This window comes from Protomyctophum bolini (assembly GCF_963924005.1).
Source record: "Protomyctophum bolini genome assembly, chromosome: 16".
Classification (NCBI taxonomy): domain Eukaryota; kingdom Metazoa; phylum Chordata; class Actinopteri; order Myctophiformes; family Myctophidae; genus Protomyctophum; species Protomyctophum bolini.
The window spans coordinates 2,367,964-2,388,520 of record NC_137877.1 but is presented as its reverse complement, the minus strand read 5'-3'; the positions used below and the strand labels follow the sequence as shown (position 1 = coordinate 2,388,520).

Sequence of the window (20,557 nt, the reverse complement as noted above, 5' to 3'; positions counted from 1 at the left end):
TCAAAATTTTAAAATAATTGATGCTGCTATATAAATAATTTAAGTTTATGAAGGGTAGGTACCCTAAAAAAACATGCAGTAATCCTGGTCAATAAACTGCCTCCCCCTGGCCAGCCGGGGCGCCTGATGGAGGGGAAAGGAACTGGTCTCTATACTGCCTCCCCCTGGCCAGCCGGGGCGCCTGATGGAGGGGAAAGGAACTGGTCTCTATACTGCCTCCCCCTGGCCAGCCGGGGCGCCTGATGGAGGGGAAAGGAACTGGTTGGAATAACGTGTTCCTTTCACGCGCTACGTCCAATCAGGGAAACTCCCCCCTGTCAGGTGTAAAGGAGCAACTTGGACACTCAGGCATGAAGGAAGCATGAGTTCAAGTCCGTTGCTCTCCCCTTGTCCCCCATATATGGGGACTAGGTTGGTCTCCCCTTGTCCCCCATATATGGGGACTAGGTTGGTGGAGGGTGTGTAGAGCCCAGGGTCACATTAGATCATTGACACAGGGGTGAAAAATGGGTTACAGAATCATGGGATAAAAATATATATTAAAATAATAATAATTGAAGTTTTTCAGAAAACTTAGGTCAGGCTTTAGAAGGCGTTTTTAGAATCGGCCTTAGGCCTAAATGGGTTAATGTCTCACATCGGCCTGTTTTAGGCCCACCAAATATTTACTAAACACATTTTGTCATCATTCTCCCACAGACTCTGTCCAAACATCACACACATTGGTACCATAAAGGAAAGGAAAGGTACTATGTTTACCCAGGGTAACTGGACTAAGCTCAAGAACTAGTTTACAGCCAGGCCCTGCTCATAGAACATTTCATGGTAGGGGTTCAAATGCCTTGTCCAAGGGCACTTCAGCGGTGGTAATTGTAACGTGCCGGTCCGGGGATACGAACTGGCGACCTTCCGATATCAAGACTTTCAAGACTTTGTACTTTCCCCCCTAAAGGACGCTTGGAGGCAGCTGCCACCAGTTTTGATGACTAAGACTAGACGATTTCAGATGAATAAAATAGGACTAAAACTAAAGCGTGTGTTATTCAAAAGACTAAATTGGAATTAGCTGTCAAAATGAACACTGGCCAGGCTACCATATTGCAGCGTTGCAAACTGCATAATATTCCTGCCCTACAGAACAGATGTGAGTCAAGCAAGAACCCTCATGAAACAGGTGTTCAGAGAGCAACATCTAGTGGTCTATTGCACCTTTAAATATGAGATTGTTTTGGGTCCATTTGGTTACAACGGAGCTTGTGATTGGCTATTTTAAAATTGTCTATAGGCAACCTTAGGCACAAATAAGGAGGGTGATCACTGGCACACTGCGGCATAAGTGTGTGAAAGAGCCTTTTTGGTTTAAAATAAACTATTAAAGTCCCTCACATGTACTGTCTGTAAATGGTGCATTTATATAGCACATTTATCCAAGGCGATTTACTACATGTGCATTACATTCACCCATTCACACACATTCATACACCGATGACAGAGGTAAGTAATTACATCTAATTACATTCTACATGAATTAAAACTCAGAACAATAACCCACCTATCTCCCTAGTCAGAGTTCTGCTATATTTCCACCCTCACCCCAGAGGGACACATATTACACATTACATTGCACACTACTGTCGTAGCAAAAACAGCCAATCTACAAGCTCAAAACACGCCGCAATGTGACGCGTTTTGAGCTTGTGGATCAGCTATTTTTGCTATTATTTGAACTGAAATCGTGAATTATTGTTTTGCTATTTTTTAATTGGAATCCTGAAAAGTAAAACTTTGATTTAATTTCAAATGCATTTAGTTATAGTTATGTTAACTTTATGAACCAAATACAAATACATTGGACATAAAAAATAGACCCTAAAACAATAATATATCAATGTTCGGATATATATACCTGGAACATAGACACTATCTACTGTATATTAATCTATGTTATAGAACCATGGAACATAGACACTATCTACTGTATATTAATCTATGTTATAGAACCATGGAACATAGACACTATCTACTGTATATTAATCTATGTTATAGAACCATGGAACATAGACACTATCTACTGTATATTAATCTATGTTATAGAACATACACTAACTACTGTATATTAAATCTATGTTATAGAACCATGGAACATAGACACTATCTACTGTATATTAAATCTATAGAATGAACCATGGATCATATGGTAATATGATATGATAATATGGGAAACTGCATTTATAAAGCGCTTTACATTACAATGTAGTTCACATTCACCCACCGATGGCAGAGGAAAACATGCATGCTCATCGGGAGCTGTTAGGGGTTCAGAGAGTCTTGCTCAAGGACACTTCGACATGTAGCAGCCAGGAGGAGCCGGGAATTTAACCTGGAACCTTTGACGGCCGCTCTACACAAGTCTACTCACTTGACAGTATCCAGGGCAGCAGACAGCTTCTTCAGAGCAGAGTCTCCTAAGTGGCTGAAGTTCAAGTCCAGCTGTTTCAGCTGGGAGGAGGGGTTGGAGGTCACAGCTGAAGCCAGAGAAGAACAGCCTTCCTCTGTGACTCCACAGCCTGACAACCTGCAGAGAAATACACACTTAACAAAGTGCTGTGTTGATGTTCAAGTAGAGATCCACACAGAGAGAACACACATTCTTTACCCCAGGATCTGCAGTCCACACTGTGGACTCTTCAGTAACGCAGAGAGCTGGAGCAGTTGTGATTCCTGCAGGCAGATGAAACTGAGGTCCAATTCTTTCAGATGGAGAAGATTGGAGCTGAGAGCTGAGAGCAGAACTTCAAATCCTGTCTGTGTGAAGGTACAGCCAGCAAGTCTGTAACCAAGAGATGGAAAGAGAAGGCAGGCAGGGATAATGTGAAGTAAATCATCATAATCTTAATCTTCCAACATAGGAAATGTATGTGTGTGTGTGTGTGTGTGTGTGTGTGTGTGCGCGCGCGCGCGTGCGTGCCAACATGACTACATACTGTAATCACTGTACCCCATTAGTTCACATAATGATAATTCCCTAGCAGCCATGATGGATCACATTTTGTAGTTACTGTACCGTAGCATTGATAATGATAATCCCCTAGCAGCCATGATGGATCACATATTGTAGTTACTGTACCGTAGCATTGATAATAATAATCCCCTAGCAGCCATGATGGATCACATATTGTAGTTACTGTACCGTAGCATTGATAATGATAATCCCCTAGCAGCCATGATGGATCACATATTGTAGTTACTGTACCGTAGCATTGTGATGTGAGAGTGTGAACTAGACAACACAAACTCTGACTATATTATTATTCTAATCAGTGGGATACCATGATGTCAACTTTATTAACACTCTTATTATTAAGAATCAAACTATAAATAATAAAACAGAACTAATGTAAATAATAATGTGACCTCAGTATCTCCAGATGACAGTTTGGACTCTTCAATGCAGCAGAGAGCAGGTCCATGGATGGATCCTCTATGTCATTATAACTGATGTCCAATTCTCTTAGATGTGAAGGATTAGAGCTGAGAGCTGAAGCCACAATCTCATATTCTGCCTTTTCGAGTTCACAGCCAACAAGTCTGTAAATGTAGATGATGTAAAATCAGTGATCATCAACACAGATTAGTTTTCTGAAAAAGCTATGTTTCTATGTCAGTCTTTCTTCGATTAAAATAGCAGACCTACAAGCTCATAGCGCACAACTGAGTGGCGCGCTATGAGCTTGTAGATCTGTTATTTTTCAAAAGCTAAAGCATAACATAATGTTTAAAACACCAAAATGGGTTCCCGCCCAAAATGGTTTAATACTTCAGTGTGTAACTTGCATTGATTGATCTATGAATGTTATCTTATTTATTCTTTTTACTTTGTTCTCTGTGCGTGTCAGTCAGTTCCATTTAGGCAAAAAATGTAATGTAAAAATATTGTGCACACACACACACACACACACACACACACACACACACACACACACACACACACACACACACACACACACACACACACACACACACACACACACACACACACACACACACACACACACACACTTTGAGACCTGATTATTATTATATGGTGTGATGGTAGATTGATTCTAACAGGTTTTCTATCCACATGAATACTAACCGAGCCTTTCTGCTGTTCCTCACAGCTGGGAGTAGTCTGTATGCCCCCCATCCTCCTGATGTGTCATATTGGTGCAGGTCAAACTCCTCCAGAACCTCCTCTGACGTCAGCAGCATGAAGGCCAGAGCTGAACACTGGCTCTCAGACAGTTCTGTCTTTGATCTGTCCGCTGACTTCAGGTACTGTTGGATCTCCTGATGTACTGAGAGGTCGTTCATCTCCATCAGACAGTGGAAGATGTTGATGAATCTGTCAGGAGAGAGACTCCCATCTTCCATTTTCATCTCCTTCAGGTTGTTGATGACTCTCTGGATGCTCTCTGGACTGTTCTCTGTGTGACCCAGCAGGCCTCCTAACAGACTCTGGTTGGACTCCAGCGAGAGGCCATGAAGGAAGCGGACAAAGAGGTCCAGGTGGCCGTTCTTACTCTTCAGGGCTTTTTCGCTGGCTCTCTGCAGGAAGTCCTCCAAGGAACTGACATCATCTCCCAGGAATGTCTTCAGTACCTCCATGTTCTTCTGCTGTGTGAAACAGTGCATCAGGTAGACTGCAGCCAGGAACTCCTGGATGCTCAGATGAACAAAGCTGTAGATCTTTCTCTGAGATTGAACGGTCTCTTCTTTGAAGATCTCTGTGCACACTCCCGAGTACAGCGCGGCGTGGTTCACATCGAGACCACACTCTTCCAGGTCTTCTTGGTAGAACGTGACGCTGCCTTTCTTCAGATGTACAAACGCCAGCAGGCACAGCTGCAGAAGAACATCCCTGTCAGTCTCATCATACTTGGTCATCATCCTTTTTATCATGAGCGATATGAAGTGGCTGTACATCCCGGTCAGGTTCTTGGGCATCTGTCCTCTCTTGCCTGTCTTCACCAGGTCCTCCACAACGGTAGCGGTCATCCAACAGAAGACTGGGATGTGACACATGATGTGGATGCTCTTGGATGTCTTCACGTGTGAGATGATGGTGCTGGCCAGCTCCTCATCATCACTGAACATCTTCCTGAAGAACTCCTCCTTCTGGGGCTCTGTGAACCCTCGTATTTCTGTCACCATGTCAACGCATTCAGGAGGGATCTGATTGGCTGCTGCAGGTCTGGTGGTTATCCAGAAGAGAGCCGAGGGGAGCAGATTCCCCTTGAAGAGGTTCGTCAGCAGCAGGCCCACCGATGATGTCACCGTGACATCAGAGACGACGTCATTGTTGTCGAAGGCGTCAGAATCGACGTCAACGTTCTGGAATTTCAGCGGAAACCTGCTTTCATCGAGACCATCGAAGATGAAGCCAACTTTCCAGGCAGCAAGCTGCTCTGCTGTGAGCTTCTCTAACGTTGGATGGAAACCATGGATCAGTGAGAGAAGACTGTGCTGCTTATCTCGGACCAAGTTCAGCTCCCGGAATGCGAAGAGAACCAGGAGATCTATATCTTGGTTCTCCAAACCTCTCGCCCAGTCCAGAGCGAACTTACGCACGGAGAATGTCTTTCCGATGCCAGCGATGCCATTGGTCAGAACTCTGCTGCTGGGTGTGTCTCTGCCAGGGAGGACGGTCTTAAAGATGGAACGGCACTTGATTAGGACGTCATAGAGGGTCTTCATGCTGGAGGCGGTCTCAAGCTGCCACACCTCATGTTGCTGATTAACCCCTTCACTCACTCCCGCTGATAGGTGGAGGTCTGTGTAGATGTTGGAGAGGGAGGGATGTTCAGTGACGAATGTCACATGTTCAAGACCGTCCAAAGTGACCCTATAGACCTTTAAATACCCCGGCAGACGGACATCTGATATGAGGAGACAATTAATACATGTTAAACATTATGCTTCATTTACAACTTTACATTGAACAATCCATAGCATTAAAACTACAAAGTAAACTAAAAGTAAAACAAATGAGAAAATTGGCTAAAATAAACAACATTGGATCGTTTTTTTAGTCTAAATGTATGTGTTTATCGTCAGTATTTGTATTTGGACAATGAGACAGGAATACAACGAGTATATTTAATCTGATGAGTCTGCTGCTATTTAAACATTTCATTCATTGAAATAAAATGTCAGTGTAAAATGTGTCCAGTCTTACTGTGTCCAGGTGTGGTTCGACTGAATGTCTTCTGTCCAGGTGTGTTTCTGAATGTCTCTCTGTGGAGATGAAGACAATATAATATATACATATAGATACATATAGATGAAGACAATAGAATATATACATATAGATACATATAGATGAAGACAATAGAATATATACATATAGATACATATAGATGAAGACAATAGAATATATACATATAGATACATATAGATGAAGACAATAGAATATATACATATAGATACATATAGATGAAGACAATAGAATATATACAATTATACATATAGATACATATAGATGAAGACAATAGAATATATACATATAGTTACATATATATGAAGACAATATAATATATACATATAGATACATATAGATGAAGACAATAGAATATATACATATAGATACATATAGATGAAGACAATAGAATATATACATATAGATGAAGACAATATAATATATACATATAGATACATATAGATGAAGAAAATAGAATATATACATATAGATGAAACAATAGAATATATACATATAGATACATATGTATCTAACGGTTAATTTTCCAGCCGGGTAGCCGATGGCATTATCCGGTTAATTAACGGTTGTTGAATTTATTAATTCTTTTTTTTAATAGGCTACCCCAAATGTAATATGCATGTATAGGCTACATAAATAAAGTTGGTAGACGAATGGTATACATTTATTTATGCTCCTTTTTAAAAGACAAACAAAATGTTGTTAAAGCAACATTTAACAATATAAATAAATTGTTGTAGGCTTAATCATCAATAAACAACGCATCGCATCTGCATGCATGCATATGCGTGTCTACAGTACAGAGGTCCGCCGGTTCTATTCCAAAACATAAATAAGTCCAGTCCAGATCTGAGCTACCTATAAAGCCACTGGACGCATCATGGGCTGAGCTTTTTTTATTATTAAGGAAGATCAGCATGCATGTCACCGTGTTCTGTTTGTTGACTTTTCGCTGACGAGAAAACCCTCCAACATCGATAGCACATGGCTAACTTGGCTAACCGTGCCAGTGTGGGGAGACGGAGTACAACAGAGAACTTTGGGACATTGAGGGGGCAGAAAACAGCGCCCGAGCAGCGCTGTTCATGCAGCCTGGAGTGTGACAAGCTGGGCGGCGCAAATAACAGCAATTTTAGCAAATTTATGTGTGCAACATGACAACTGTTTTAAAGTATTGTACAGTAACAACTACAGTCTCTGTAATGTTTATGTTGTACTATTACTAAAAAGGATCTGGTTACTAGCCGGTTACCCCCTGACATTTAGGGTTTAGAGAGACAAGTGCCTCTCTAAACACTTCAGGTCAGGATTGAGAAGGCGTTTTTAGAATCCTGAATGGGTCTGTTGAATTGAGCAATTGTAACAGTTATCTCCTTAACACATTCCGACCAGGATTACTGCATGTTTTTGTGAGGGTACCTACCCTAGGGGACACGGGGAGAACATGTGAGGGTACCTACCCTAGGGGACACGGGGATAACATGTGAGGGTACCTACCCTAGGGGACACGGGGAGAACATGTGAGGGTACCTACCTACCCTAGGGGACACGGGGAGAACATGTGAGGGTACCTACCCTAGGGGACACGGGGAGAACATGTGAGGGTACCTACCCTAGGGGACACTGGGAGAACATGTGAGGGTACCTACCCTAGGGGACACGGGGAGAACATGTGAGGGTACTATACCCTAAGGGAAACGGGAAGAACATACAAACTCCACACAGAAAGGCCCTTTCACCAACCCCGCCTCAGGAATGGGCACTGATGACACAGAGGAGAGAACACGCCCCCAGCGCCCACAGCGGGAATCGAACCCAGGACCTTCTAGCTGTGAGGCGACAACACTACCGACTGTGCGACTGTCCCACCTCTTGGTTTTATTTTTTTTTAAGATTTTAAACTTAATAAACAAATCAGCTCCGTCGTTAAAACTCTCTTCTTCCAATCATCGCCAGGGTCAAATCCTACCTCCCCTAAAAACAGCTGGAGATGGTTATCCATGCTTTGATTTCATCAAGAATAGATTATTGCAACTCTTTGTATATTGGCATCGACCAGGTATCATTCAGGCGTTTACAGCTAGTGCAGAACACAGCTGCCCGCCTTCTCATCGGCACTATAAAATATGTTATAGTGTATATTGTATAGTGTTAAAGTGTTATAGTGTTGTATATATTCATAGGAGGGTTGACATACTGTGAATCAGGAGGTCCAGGTTCGTTACTGAAGTTAGGAGGATCTCCTTTAGACTTGTCACTCTTCACAGACAGAAGGCTGGGAGTTGGAGACTCTGCTCTGTGGTGGACACTTCTGGAATCATACAGACAGAAATAACAATACATCAACAACAGAGACAGTGAATAATACTACTAGAAATAATACTAAGTAAATAACAGACAGTAATTAGCATAACAGTAGCTTGTATTCCATGTAGTACAAACGGTACAATGGAATGATTTGCCCAAGGAGATAAAGACAAGTGCCTCTCTAAACACTTAAAACTTAGGTCAGGATTGAGAAGGCGTTTTTAGAATCCTGAATGGGTCTGTTGAATTGAGCAATTGTAACAGTTATCTCCTTAACACATTCCGACCAGGATTACTGCATGTTTTTGTGAGGGTACCTACCCTAGGGGACACGGGGAGAACATGTGAGGGTACCTACCATAGGGGACACGCGGAGAACATGTGAGGGTACCTACCCTAGGGGACACGGGGAGAACATGTGGGGGGACCTACCCTAGGGGACACGGGGAGAACATGTGGGGGGACCTACCCTAGGGGACACGGGGAGAACATGTGAGGGTACCTACCCTAGGGGACACGGGGAGAACATGTGGGGGGACCTACCCTAGGGGACACGGGGAGAACATGTGAGGGTACCTACCCTAGGGGACATGGGGAGAACATACAAACTCAAAACAGAAAGGCCCTTTCGCCAACCCCACCTCGGGTATGGGCACTGATGACACAGAGGAGAGAACACGCCCCCAGCGCCGACAGCGGGAATCGAACCCAGGACCTTCTAGCTGTGAGGCGACAACACTACCGACTGTGCCACTGTACCCCCTCTTGGTTTTATTTTTGATAAAGATTTTAAACTTAATAAACAAATCAGCTCCGTCGTTAAAACTCTCTTCTTCCAATCATCGCCAGGGTCAAATCCTACCTCCCCTAAAAACAGCTGGAGATGGTTATCCATGCTTTGATTTCATCAAGAATACATTATTGCAACTCTTTGTATATTGGCATCGACCAGGTATCATTCAGGCGTTTACAGCTAGTGCAGAACACAGCTGCCCGCCTTCTCATCGGCACTATAAAATATGTTATAGTGTATATTGTATAGTGTTAAAGTGTTATAGTGTTGTATATATTTATAGGAGGGTTGACATACTGTGAATCAGGAGGTCCAGGTTCATTACTGAAGTCAGGAGGATATCCTTTAGACTTGTCACTCTTCACAGACAGAAGGCTGGGAGTTGGAGACTCTGCTCTGTGGTGGACACTTCTGGAATCATACGGACAGAAATAACAATACATCAACAACAGAGACAGTGAATAATACTACTAGAAATAATACTAAGTAAATAACAGACAGTAATTAGCATAACAGTAGCTTGTATTCCATGTAGTACAAACGGTGCAATGGAATGATTTGCCCAAGGAGATAAAGACAAGTGCCTCTCTAAACACTTAAAACTTAGGTCAGGATTGAGAAGGTGTTTTTAGAATCCTGAATGGGTCTGTTGAATTGAGCAATTGTAACAGTTATCTCCTTAACACATTCCGACCAGGATTACTGCATGTTTTTGTGAGGGTACCTACCCTAGGGGACACGGGGAGAACATGTGAGGGTACCTACCATAGGGGACACGCGGAGAACATGTGAGGGTACCTACCCTAGGGGACACGGGGAGAACATGTGGGGGGACCTACCCTAGGGGACACGGGGAGAACATGTGGGGGGACCTACCCTAGGGGACACGGGGAGAACATGTGAGGGTACCTACCCTAGGGGACACGGGGAGAACATGTGGGGGGACCTACCCTAGGGGACACGGGGAGAACATGTGAGGGTACCTACCCTAGGGGACATGGGGAGAACATACAAACTCAAAACAGAAAGGCCCTTTCGCCAACCCCACCTCGGGTATGGGCACTGATGACACAGAGGAGAGAAAACGCCCCCAGCGCCGACAGCGGGAATCGAACCCAGGACCTTCTAGCTGTGAGGCGACAACACTACCGACTGTGCCACTGTACCCCCTCTTGGTTTTATTTTTGATAAAGATTTTAAACTTAATAAACAAATCAGCTCCGTCGTTAAAACTCTCTTCTTCCAATCATCGCCACGGTCAAATCCTACCTCCCCTAAAAACAGCTGGAGATAGTTATCCATGCTTTGATTTCATCAAGAATAGATTATTGCAACTCTTTATATATTGGCATCGACCAGGCATCACTCAGGCGTTTACAGCTAGTGCAGAACACAGCTGCCCGCCTTCTCACCGGCACTATAAAATATGTTATAGTGTAAATTGTATAGTGTTAAAGTGTTATAGTGTTGTATATATTTATAGGAGGGTTGACATACTGTGAATCAGTAGGTCCAGGTTCGTTACTGAAGTCAGGAGGATATCCTTTAGACTTGTCACTCTTCACAGACAGAAGGCTGGGAGTTGGAGACTCTGCTCTGTGGTGGACACTTCTGGAATCATAGACAGAAATAACAATACATCAACAACAGAGACAGTGAATAATACTACTAGAAATAATACTAAGTAAATAACAGACAGTAATTAGCATAACAGTAGCTTGTATTCCATGTAGTACAAACGGTGCAATGGAATGATTTGCCCAAGGAGATAAAGACAAGTGCCTCTCTAAACACTTAAAACTTAGGTCAGGATTGAGAAGGCGTTTTTAGAATCCTGAATGGGTCTGTTGAATTGAGCAATTGTAACAGTTATCTCCTTAACACATTCCGACCAGGATTACTGCATGTTTTTGTGAGGGTACCTACCCTAGGGGACACGGGGAGAACATGTGAGGGTACCTACCATAGGGGACACGCGGAGAACATGTGAGGGTACCTACCCTAGGGGACACGGGGAGAACATGTGGGGGGACCTACCCTAGGGGACACGGGGAGAACATGTGGGGGGACCTACCCTAGGGGACACGGGGAGAACATGTGAGGGTACCTACCCTAGGGGACACGGGGAGAACATGTGGGGGGACCTACCCTAGGGGACACGGGGAGAACATGTGAGGGTACCTACCCTAGGGGACATGGGGAGAACATACAAACTCAAAACAGAAAGGCCCTTTCGCCAACCCCACCTCGGGTATGGGCACTGATGACACAGAGGAGAGAACACGCCCCCAGCGCCGACAGCGGGAATCGAACCCAGGACCTTCTAGCTGTGAGGCGACAACACTACCGACTGTGCCACTGTACCCCCTCTTGGTTTTATTTTTGATAAAGATTTTAAACTTAATAAACAAATCAGCTCCGTCGTTAAAACTCTCTTCTTCCAATCATCGCCACGGTCAAATCCTACCTCCCCTAAAAACAGCTGGAGATAGTTATCCATGCTTTGATTTCATCAAGAATAGATTATTGCAACTCTTTATATATTGGCATCGACCAGGCATCACTCAGGCGTTTACAGCTAGTGCAGAACACAGCTGCCCGCCTTCTCACCGGCACTATAAAATATGTTATAGTGTAAATTGTATAGTGTTAAAGTGTTATAGTGTTGTATATATTTATAGGAGGGTTGACATACTGTGAATCAGTAGGTCCAGGTTCGTTACTGAAGTCAGGAGGATATCCTTTAGACTTGTCACTCTTCACAGACAGAAGGCTGGGAGTTGGAGACTCTGCTCTGTGGTGGACACTTCTGGAATCATAGACAGAAATAACAATACATCAACAACAGAGACAGTGAATAATACTACTAGAAATAATACTAAGTAAATAACAGACAGTAATTAGCATAACAGTAGCTTGTATTCCATGTAGTACAAACGGTACAATGGAATGATTTGCCCAAGGAGATAAAGACAAGTGCCTCTCTAAACACTTAAAACTTAGGTCAGGATTGAGAAGGCGTTTTTAGAATCCTGAATGGGTCTGTTGAGTTGAGCAATTGTAACAGTTCTCTCCTTAACCCATTGACGCCTGGTGCAACGTATACGTTGTTCTACCCTTGATGCCGGCGCGCTCTCTGTGTCTCATCAGCTATTGCTATACATGTAGCAACATAACTATTTAAAAAAGAATTTGAAGGTTTTCAGAAACCTTAGGTCAGGCCCTAGAAGGCGTTCCCAGATTCGGCCTCAGGCATCAATGGGTTAACACATTCCGACCAGGATTACTGCATGTTTTTGTGAGGGTACCTACCCTAGGGGACACGGGGAGAACATGTGAGGGTACCTACCATAGGGGACACGCGGAGAACATGTGAGGGTACCTACCAGGGGCGGAGCTACCGGGGGGGTGAGGGGGGTGGTCACACCCCGGCCCGGACCTCCGGGGGGCCCGGGCTGTCAGATGATCGATTGACGATTTTTTTACAGTCACTCACGACTGATAAAACCAGCGGGCCCCCACGAATCCCGCAATTAACCAGATACAGAGCTTATATAGCCTATAATAGCCTACACTTTAGCAAAATATCATGTATGATGAGAATGTACTGCGCTGGACTGTACAAGCACCGTGGAGTCTGTCTCACACTCTCTCCAACAAACATCCCAGCCACGCTCCAAAAGTGCAAGTCTCTCTCTGACGCCCTGTGGAAGTCCCTTCCGCAGCACTCTGGTGATATTCTCACTCCCGTGCGCGGGTTTTCAAATCCCAGCAAATAAACAAAACCACGTAACTACTCACCGACACAAAGCCTGCTAGACCTTGTTAAAAGTCTATTTTCGTATCTGGGAAGCGTCTCAGGTCCCCAGCTTCTCTAAAATACACTGTGCCATCTTAATAACGCAATGTACCCTGCATTTTACCGGGCAGTCATTTCTTCTACTATGGCATTTTCGGGTTTTGCCTGCGCCGATCTGGTTGGATTAATTTTATTTAATGATTAAAATAGTGCATTTTATAGAGAAGCTGGGGCTGCAGAAGGGACTTCCACAGAGAGAGACTCGCTGTATAAGCGGTCCAGGGCTACAAAAGTGGCAGCACCTGTCACTCATTAGTAGGCTAATCACTCTGTGAGAATTTAGGAGTGCATATACATGTGTGGACTTCCTTTTCTCCACAACGGACTGTTTCGATTCTAAACCCCTTCTTGTTGCTTTTCCCTGTGTGCGATCAATCAGCAAGTGAAACAGAACACAAAGATGAGTAGTAGCCTATTTATTTTTAACACGCAGCACCTCTCTCTCTCTCTCTCTCTCTCTCTCTCTATGTCTCTCTCTCTCTCTCTCTCTCTCTCTCTCTATGTCTCTATGTCTCTCTCTCTCTCTCTCTCTCTCTCTCTCTCTCTCTCTCGTGTGTGCATTGCATCAGCTCAGCAGCAACTGTTAACGTAATTATTTTTTCTTCCGTTCGGGGGGGGGGGGGGGTGCTGTTGGGAGTCTGGTTCGGTGAGGCCCGGTCGTGCTGTCTCACCCCCCGGCCCGGCCCAATGTTGTTCCGCCACTGGTACCTACCCTAGGGGACACGGGGAGAACATGTGGGGGGACCTACCCTAGGGGACACGGGGAGAACATGTGAGGGTACCTACCCTAGGGGAAACGGGGAGAACATACAAACTCCACACAGAAAGGCCCTTTCGCCAACCCCGCCTCGGGTATGGGCACTGATGACGCAGAGCAGAGAACACACCCCCAGCGCCCACAGCGGGAATCGAACCCAGGACCTTCTAGCTGAGAGGCGACAACACTACCGACTGTGCCACTGTCCCCCCTCTTGGTTTTATTTTTGATAAAGATTTTAAACTTAATAAACAAATCAGCTCCGTCGTTAAAACTCTCTTCTTCCAATCATCGCCACGGTCAAATCCTACCTCCCCCTAAAAACAGCTGGAGATGGTTATCCATGCTTTGATTTCATCAAGAATAGATTATTGCAACTCTTTGTATATTGGCATCGACCAGGCATCACTCAGGCGTTTACTGTAGGTACTGGGGCTCCTTGTGTGTGTGCTTTGCTTCCTTCAGGCCGCGTTGCCATGTCTGCTTATTATAAGCAACCTTTCTTCAAGTCTATGAAGACGCCTACAGTGTGTTCCCCTTTATCTATACTTGTTGATATTGCTTCCACTAGCTCGGTTACTGCCATCGAGGTGGACATATTGGACCGAAAACCATACTGGTGGTTACTCAGTAACTGGTGTTTATTAATAAAGCAGTCTAATCTAATCACGAATAGTTTTTCTAATATTTTTGAGAATTGAGATAGCAGGGAGATAGTTCTGTAGTTGGTGAATTGATGTTTGTCACCACTTTTGTAGATGGGAATGACTTTCGCTAATTTCATGGTTGTGGGAAAGATGCCAGTAGAGAAAGATAGGTTACAAATGTGAGTGACTGGTTTGATTATTTTGTCAATTATGTTTTTGATTAGTGTCATGTCAATGTTTGAACTATCGGTGGACTTTTTATTTTAAAATGTTTTTACCATATTCAGTATCTCTTGTTCCTGTACACATTTGACAAAGATAGATTGTGGATTCCGGTTTATGATTCTATAGTCCAAGCCGTTGTCTCCTGGGTCTACTACCTCGTTTGTTAAAGTTGGACCGACATTTCAAAAGAAGTAATTGAATTCATTGGCTATTTTTTTGTTGTTGTCTATGGTTATGTTTTCTTTATTGAAGTAGCTGGGATACTCCCCTTTTCCCATACCTTTTCCAAGTATGTTGTTTAGGGTTTTTCATGTGGCTTTGACGTTTCCTCTTTGTTGTTCTGACAACTTGTCCATGCATGGACGAGTCACTCTTCATGGAGACACAGCTGGGTACAGGAGACTCTGCTCTGTGATGATCAACCCTGTTACAAAGAGAGGATCAACAGGATTTATAGACAATCATATCAGGCTTGGTAATTTCATAGTCTAGGAAGTTCTACTCAAACGTGATTATTCTTAGTTGAAAACAAACAAAAAGCTTATAAAGTTAAACCTAAACATTTCTCACCCTCAATGAAAACAAAACTGAATTATTTTTTACCACCATCCGACCATAATATCCTTTAGCTCCCTGGGTGTGTTAAGTTCTAACATCCACCCCTTTCCTAGAAATCTTGGTTTTATTGTTACTTTTTTATCCCACGATTTTCACCCGGTGTCAATTATCTAATGTAATCGTGGGCACTACACTTCCTCTGCCAACCTGGGAGAGCAACGGACTGACCTCATGCTTCCTCCTATGCATGAGGAGTCCAAGTTGCTTCTTTTCACCTGACAGGGGAGAGTTTTCCCAGTCACGGGAGAACATGTGAGGGTACCTACCCTAGGGGACACGGGGAGAACATGTGAGGGTACCTACGCTAGGGGACACGGGGAGAACATGTGAGGGTACCTACCCTAGGGGACACGGGGAGAACATGTGAGGGTACCTACACTAGGGGACACGGGGAGAACATGTGAGGGTACCTACCCTAGGGGACACGGGGAGAACATGTGAGGGTACCTACCCTAGGAGACACGGGGAGAACATGTGAGGGTACCTACGCTAGGGGACACGGGGAGAACATGTGAGGGTACCAACCCTAGGGGAAACGGGGAGAACATGTGAGGGTACCTACCCTAGGGGACACGGGGAGAACATGTGAGGGTACCTACACTAGGAGACACGGGGAGAACATGTGAGGGTACCTACCCTAGGGGACACGGGGAGAACATGTGAGGGTACCTACCCTAGGAGACACGGGGAGAACATGTGAGGGTACCTACCCTAGGGGACACGGGGAGAACATGTGAGGGTACCAACCCTAGGGGACACGGGGAGAACATGTGAGGGTACCTACCCTAGGGGACACGGGGAGAACATGTGAGGGTACCTACCCTAGGGGACACTGGGAGAACATGTGAGGGTACCAACCCTAGGGGAAACGGGGAGATCATACAAACTCCAAACAGAAAGGCCTTTTCACCAACCCCGCCTCGGGAATGGGCACTGATGACACAGAGGAGAGAACACGCCCCCAGCGCCCACAGCGGGAATCGAACCCAGGACCTGCTAGCTGTGAGGCGACAACACTACCGACTGTGCGACTGTCCCACCTCTTGGTTTTATTTTTTTTAAAGATTTTAAACTTAATAAACAAATCAGCTCCGTCGTTAAAACTCTCTTCTTCCAATCATCGCCAGGGTCAAATCCTACCTCCCCTAAAAACAGCTGGAGATGGTTATCCATGCTTTGATTTCATCAAGAATACATTATTGCAACTCTTTGTATATTGGCATCGACCAGGCGTCACTCAGGCGTTTACAGCTAGTGCAGAACACAGCTGCCCGCCTTCTCACCGGCACTATAAAATATGTTATAGTGTATATTGTATAGTGTTAAAGTGTTATAGTGTTGTATATATTCATAGGAGGGTTGACATACTGTGAATCAGGAGGTCCAGGTTCGTTACTGAAGTTAGGAGGATCTCCTTTAGACTTGTCACTCTTCACAGACAGAAGGCTGGGAGTTGGAGACTCTGCTCTGTGGTGGACACTTCTGGAATCATACGGACAGAAATAACAATACATAAACAACAGAGACAGTGAATAATACTACTAGAAATAATACTAAGTAAATAACAGACAGTAATTAGCATAACAGTAGCTTGTATTCCATGTAGTACAAACGGTACAATGGAATGATTTGCCCAAGGAGATAAAGACAAGTGCCTCTCTAAACACTTAAAACTTAGGTCAGGATTGAGAAGGCGTTTTTAGAATCCTGAATGGGTCTGTTGAATTGAGCAATTGTAACAGTTAACTCCTTAACACATTCCGACCAGGATTACTGCATGTTTTTGTGAGGGTACCTACCCTAGGGGACACGGGGAGAACATGTGAGGGTACCTACCATAGGGGACACGCAGAGAACATGTGAGGGTACCTACCCTAGGGGACACGGGGAGAACATGTGGGGGGACCTACCCTAGGGGACACGGGGAGAACATGTGGGGGGACCTACCCTAGGGGACACGGGGAGAACATGTGAGGGTACCTACTCTAGGGGACACGGGGAGAACATGTGGGGGGACCTACCCTAGGGGACACGGGGAGAACATGTGAGGGTACCTACCCTAGGGGACATGGGGAGAACATACAAACTCAAAACAGAAAGGCCCTTTCGCCAACCCCACCTCGGGTATGGGCACTGATGACACAGAGGAGAGAACACGCCCCCAGCGCCGACAGCGGGAATCGAACCCAGGACCTTCTAGCTGTGAGGCGACAACACTACCGACTGTGCCACTGTACCCCCTCTTGGTTTTATTTTTGATAAAGATTTTAAACTTAATAAACAAATCAGCTCCGTCGTTAAAACTCTCTTCTTCCAATCATCGCCACGGTCAAATCCTACCTCCCCTAAAAACAGCTGGAGATGGTTATCCATGCTTTGATTTCATCAAGAATAGATTATTGCAACTCTTTGTATATTGGCATCGACCAGGCGTCACTCAGGCGTTTACAGCTAGTGCAGAACACAGCTGCCCGCCTTCTCACCGGCACTATAAAATATGTTATAGTGTATATTGTATAGTGTTACAGTGTTATAGTGTTGTATATATTTATAGGAGGGTTGACATACTGTGAATCAGGAGGTCCAGGTTCGTTACTGAAGTCAGGAGGCATTGCTTTAGACAGATCACTCTTCACAGACAGAAGGCTGGGAGTTGGAGACTCTGCTCTGTGGTGGACACTTCTGGAATCATACAGACAGAAATAACAATACATAAACAACAGAGACAGTGAATAATACTACTAGAAATAATACTAAGTAAATAACAGACAGTAATTAGCATAACAGTAGCTTGTATTCCATGTAGTACAAACGTTGCAATGGAATGATTTGCCCAAGGAGATAAAGACAAGTGCCTCTCTAAACACTTAAAACTTAGGTCAGGATTGAGAAGGCTTTTTTAGAATCCTGAATGGGTCTGTTGAATTGAGCAATTGTAACAGTTCTCTCCTTAACACATTCCGACCAGGATTACTGCATGTTTTTGTGAGGGTACCTACCCTAGGGGACACGTGGATAACACGTGACGGTACCTACCATAGGGGACACGCGGATAACACGTGACGGTACCTACCATAGGGGACACGCGGAGAACATGTGAGGGTACCTACCCTAGGGGACACGGGGAGAACATGTGGGGGGACCTACCCTAGGGGACACGGGGAGAACATGTGAGGGTACCTACCCTAGGGGACACGGGGAGAACATGTGAGGGTACCTACCCTAGGGGAAACGGGGAGAACATACAAACTCCACACAGAAAGGCCCTTTCGCCAACCCCGCCTCGGGTATGGGCACTGATGACGCAGAGCAGAGAACACACCCCCAGCGCCCACAGCGGGAATCGAACCCAGGACCTTCTAGCTGAGAGGCGACAACACTACCGACTGTGCCACTGTCCCCCCTCTTGGTTTTATTTTTGATAAAGATTTTAAACTTAATAAACAAATCAGCTCCGTCGTTAAAACTCTCTTCTTCCAATCATCGCCACGGTCAAATCCTACCTCCCCCTAAAAACAGCTGGAGATGGTTATCCATGCTTTGATTTCATCAAGAATAGATTATTGCAACTCTTTGTATATTGGCATCGACCAGGCATCACTCAGGCGTTTACTGTAGGTACTGGGGCTCCTTGTGTGTGTGCTTTGCTTCCTTCAGGCCGCGTTGCCATGTCTGCTTATTATAAGCAACCTTTCTTCAAGTCTATGAAGACGCCTACAGTGTGTTCCCCTTTATCTATACTTGTTGATATTGCTTCCACTAGCTCGGTTACTGCCATCGAGGTGGACATATTGGACCGAAAACCATACTGGTGGTTACTCAGTAACTGGTGTTTATTAATAAAGCAGTCTAATCTAATCACGAATAGTTTTTCTAATATTTTTGAGAATTGAGATAGCAGGGAGATAGTTCTGTAGTTGGTGAATTGATGTTTGTCACCACTTTTGTAGATGGGAATGACTTTCGCTAATTTCATGGTTGTGGGAAAGATGCCAGTAGAGAAAGATAGGTTACAAATGTGAGTGACTGGTTTGATTATTTTGTCAATTATGTTTTTGATTAGTGTCATGTCAATGTTTGAACTATCGGTGGACTTTTTATTTTAAAATGTTTTTACCATATTCAGTATCTCTTGTTCCTGTACACATTTGAAAAAGATAGATTGTGGATTCCGGTTTATGATTCTATAGTCCAAGCCGTTGTCTCCTGGGTCTACTACCTCGTTTGTTAAAGTTGGACCGACATTTCAAAAGAAGTAATTGAATTCATTGGCTATTTTTTTGTTGTCGTCTATGGTTATGTTTTCTTTATTGAAGTAGCTGGGATACTCCCCTTTTCCCATACCTTTTCCAAGTATGTTGTTTAGGGTTTTTCATGTGGCTTTGACGTTTCCTCTTTGTTGTTCTGACAACTTGTCCATGCATGGACGAGTCACTCTTCATGGAGACACAGCTGGGTACAGGAGACTCTGCTCTGTGATGATCAACCCTGTTACAAAGAGAGGATCAACAGGATTTATAGACAATCATATCAGGCTTGGTAATTTCATAGTCTAGGAAGTTCTACTCAAACGTGATTATTCTTAGTTGAAAACAAACAAAAAGCTTATAAAGTTAAACCTAAACATTTCTCACCCTCAATGAAAACAAAACTGAATTATTTTTTACCACCATCCGACCATAATATCCTTTAGCTCCCTGGGTGTGTTAAGTTCTAACATCCACCCCTTTCCTAGAAATCTTGGTTTTATTGTTACTTTTTTATCCCACGATTTTCACCCGGTGTCAATTATCTAATGTAATCGTGGGCACTACACTTCCTCTGCCAACCTGGGAGAGCAACGGACTGACCTCATGCTTCCTCCTATGCATGAGGAGTCCAAGTTGCTTCTTTTCACCTGACAGGGGAGAGTTTTCCCAGTCACGGGAGAACATGTGAGGGTACCTACCCTAGGGGACACGGGGAGAACATGTGAGGGTACCTACGCTAGGGGACACGGGGAGAACATGTGAGGGTACCTACCCTAGGGGACACGGGGAGAACATGTGAGGGTACCTACACTAGGGGACACGGGGAGAACATGTGAGGGTACCTA

At 44.4% G+C, this 20,557-nt stretch overlaps 1 protein-coding gene across 2 annotated transcripts in view; it reads right to left on the bottom strand.

The window, feature by feature from the left end:
* Positions 1 to 20,557, bottom strand: part of LOC308330255 (uncharacterized protein) — a 38,332-nt gene that overhangs the window by 4,864 nt on the left and 12,911 nt on the right. The window contains exons 9-17 of one of the 2 annotated variants that reach the window (XM_080785070.1): positions 19,807 to 19,950; positions 18,031 to 18,144; positions 16,831 to 16,944; positions 8,454 to 8,567; positions 6,218 to 6,276; positions 4,136 to 5,918; positions 3,415 to 3,588; positions 2,657 to 2,830; positions 2,420 to 2,575 (exon numbers count right to left, since the gene is read on the bottom strand). In XM_080785070.1, coding sequence (XP_080641196.1) covers positions 2,420 to 2,575; positions 2,657 to 2,830; positions 3,415 to 3,588; positions 4,136 to 5,918; positions 6,218 to 6,276; positions 8,454 to 8,567; positions 16,831 to 16,944; positions 18,031 to 18,144; positions 19,807 to 19,950 — 2,832 coding nt within the window. The remainder of the gene's footprint in view (positions 1 to 2,419; positions 2,576 to 2,656; positions 2,831 to 3,414; positions 3,589 to 4,135; positions 5,919 to 6,217; positions 6,277 to 8,453; positions 8,568 to 16,830; positions 16,945 to 18,030; positions 18,145 to 19,806; positions 19,951 to 20,557) is intronic. The other variant, XM_080785071.1, reaches the window with a different exon arrangement.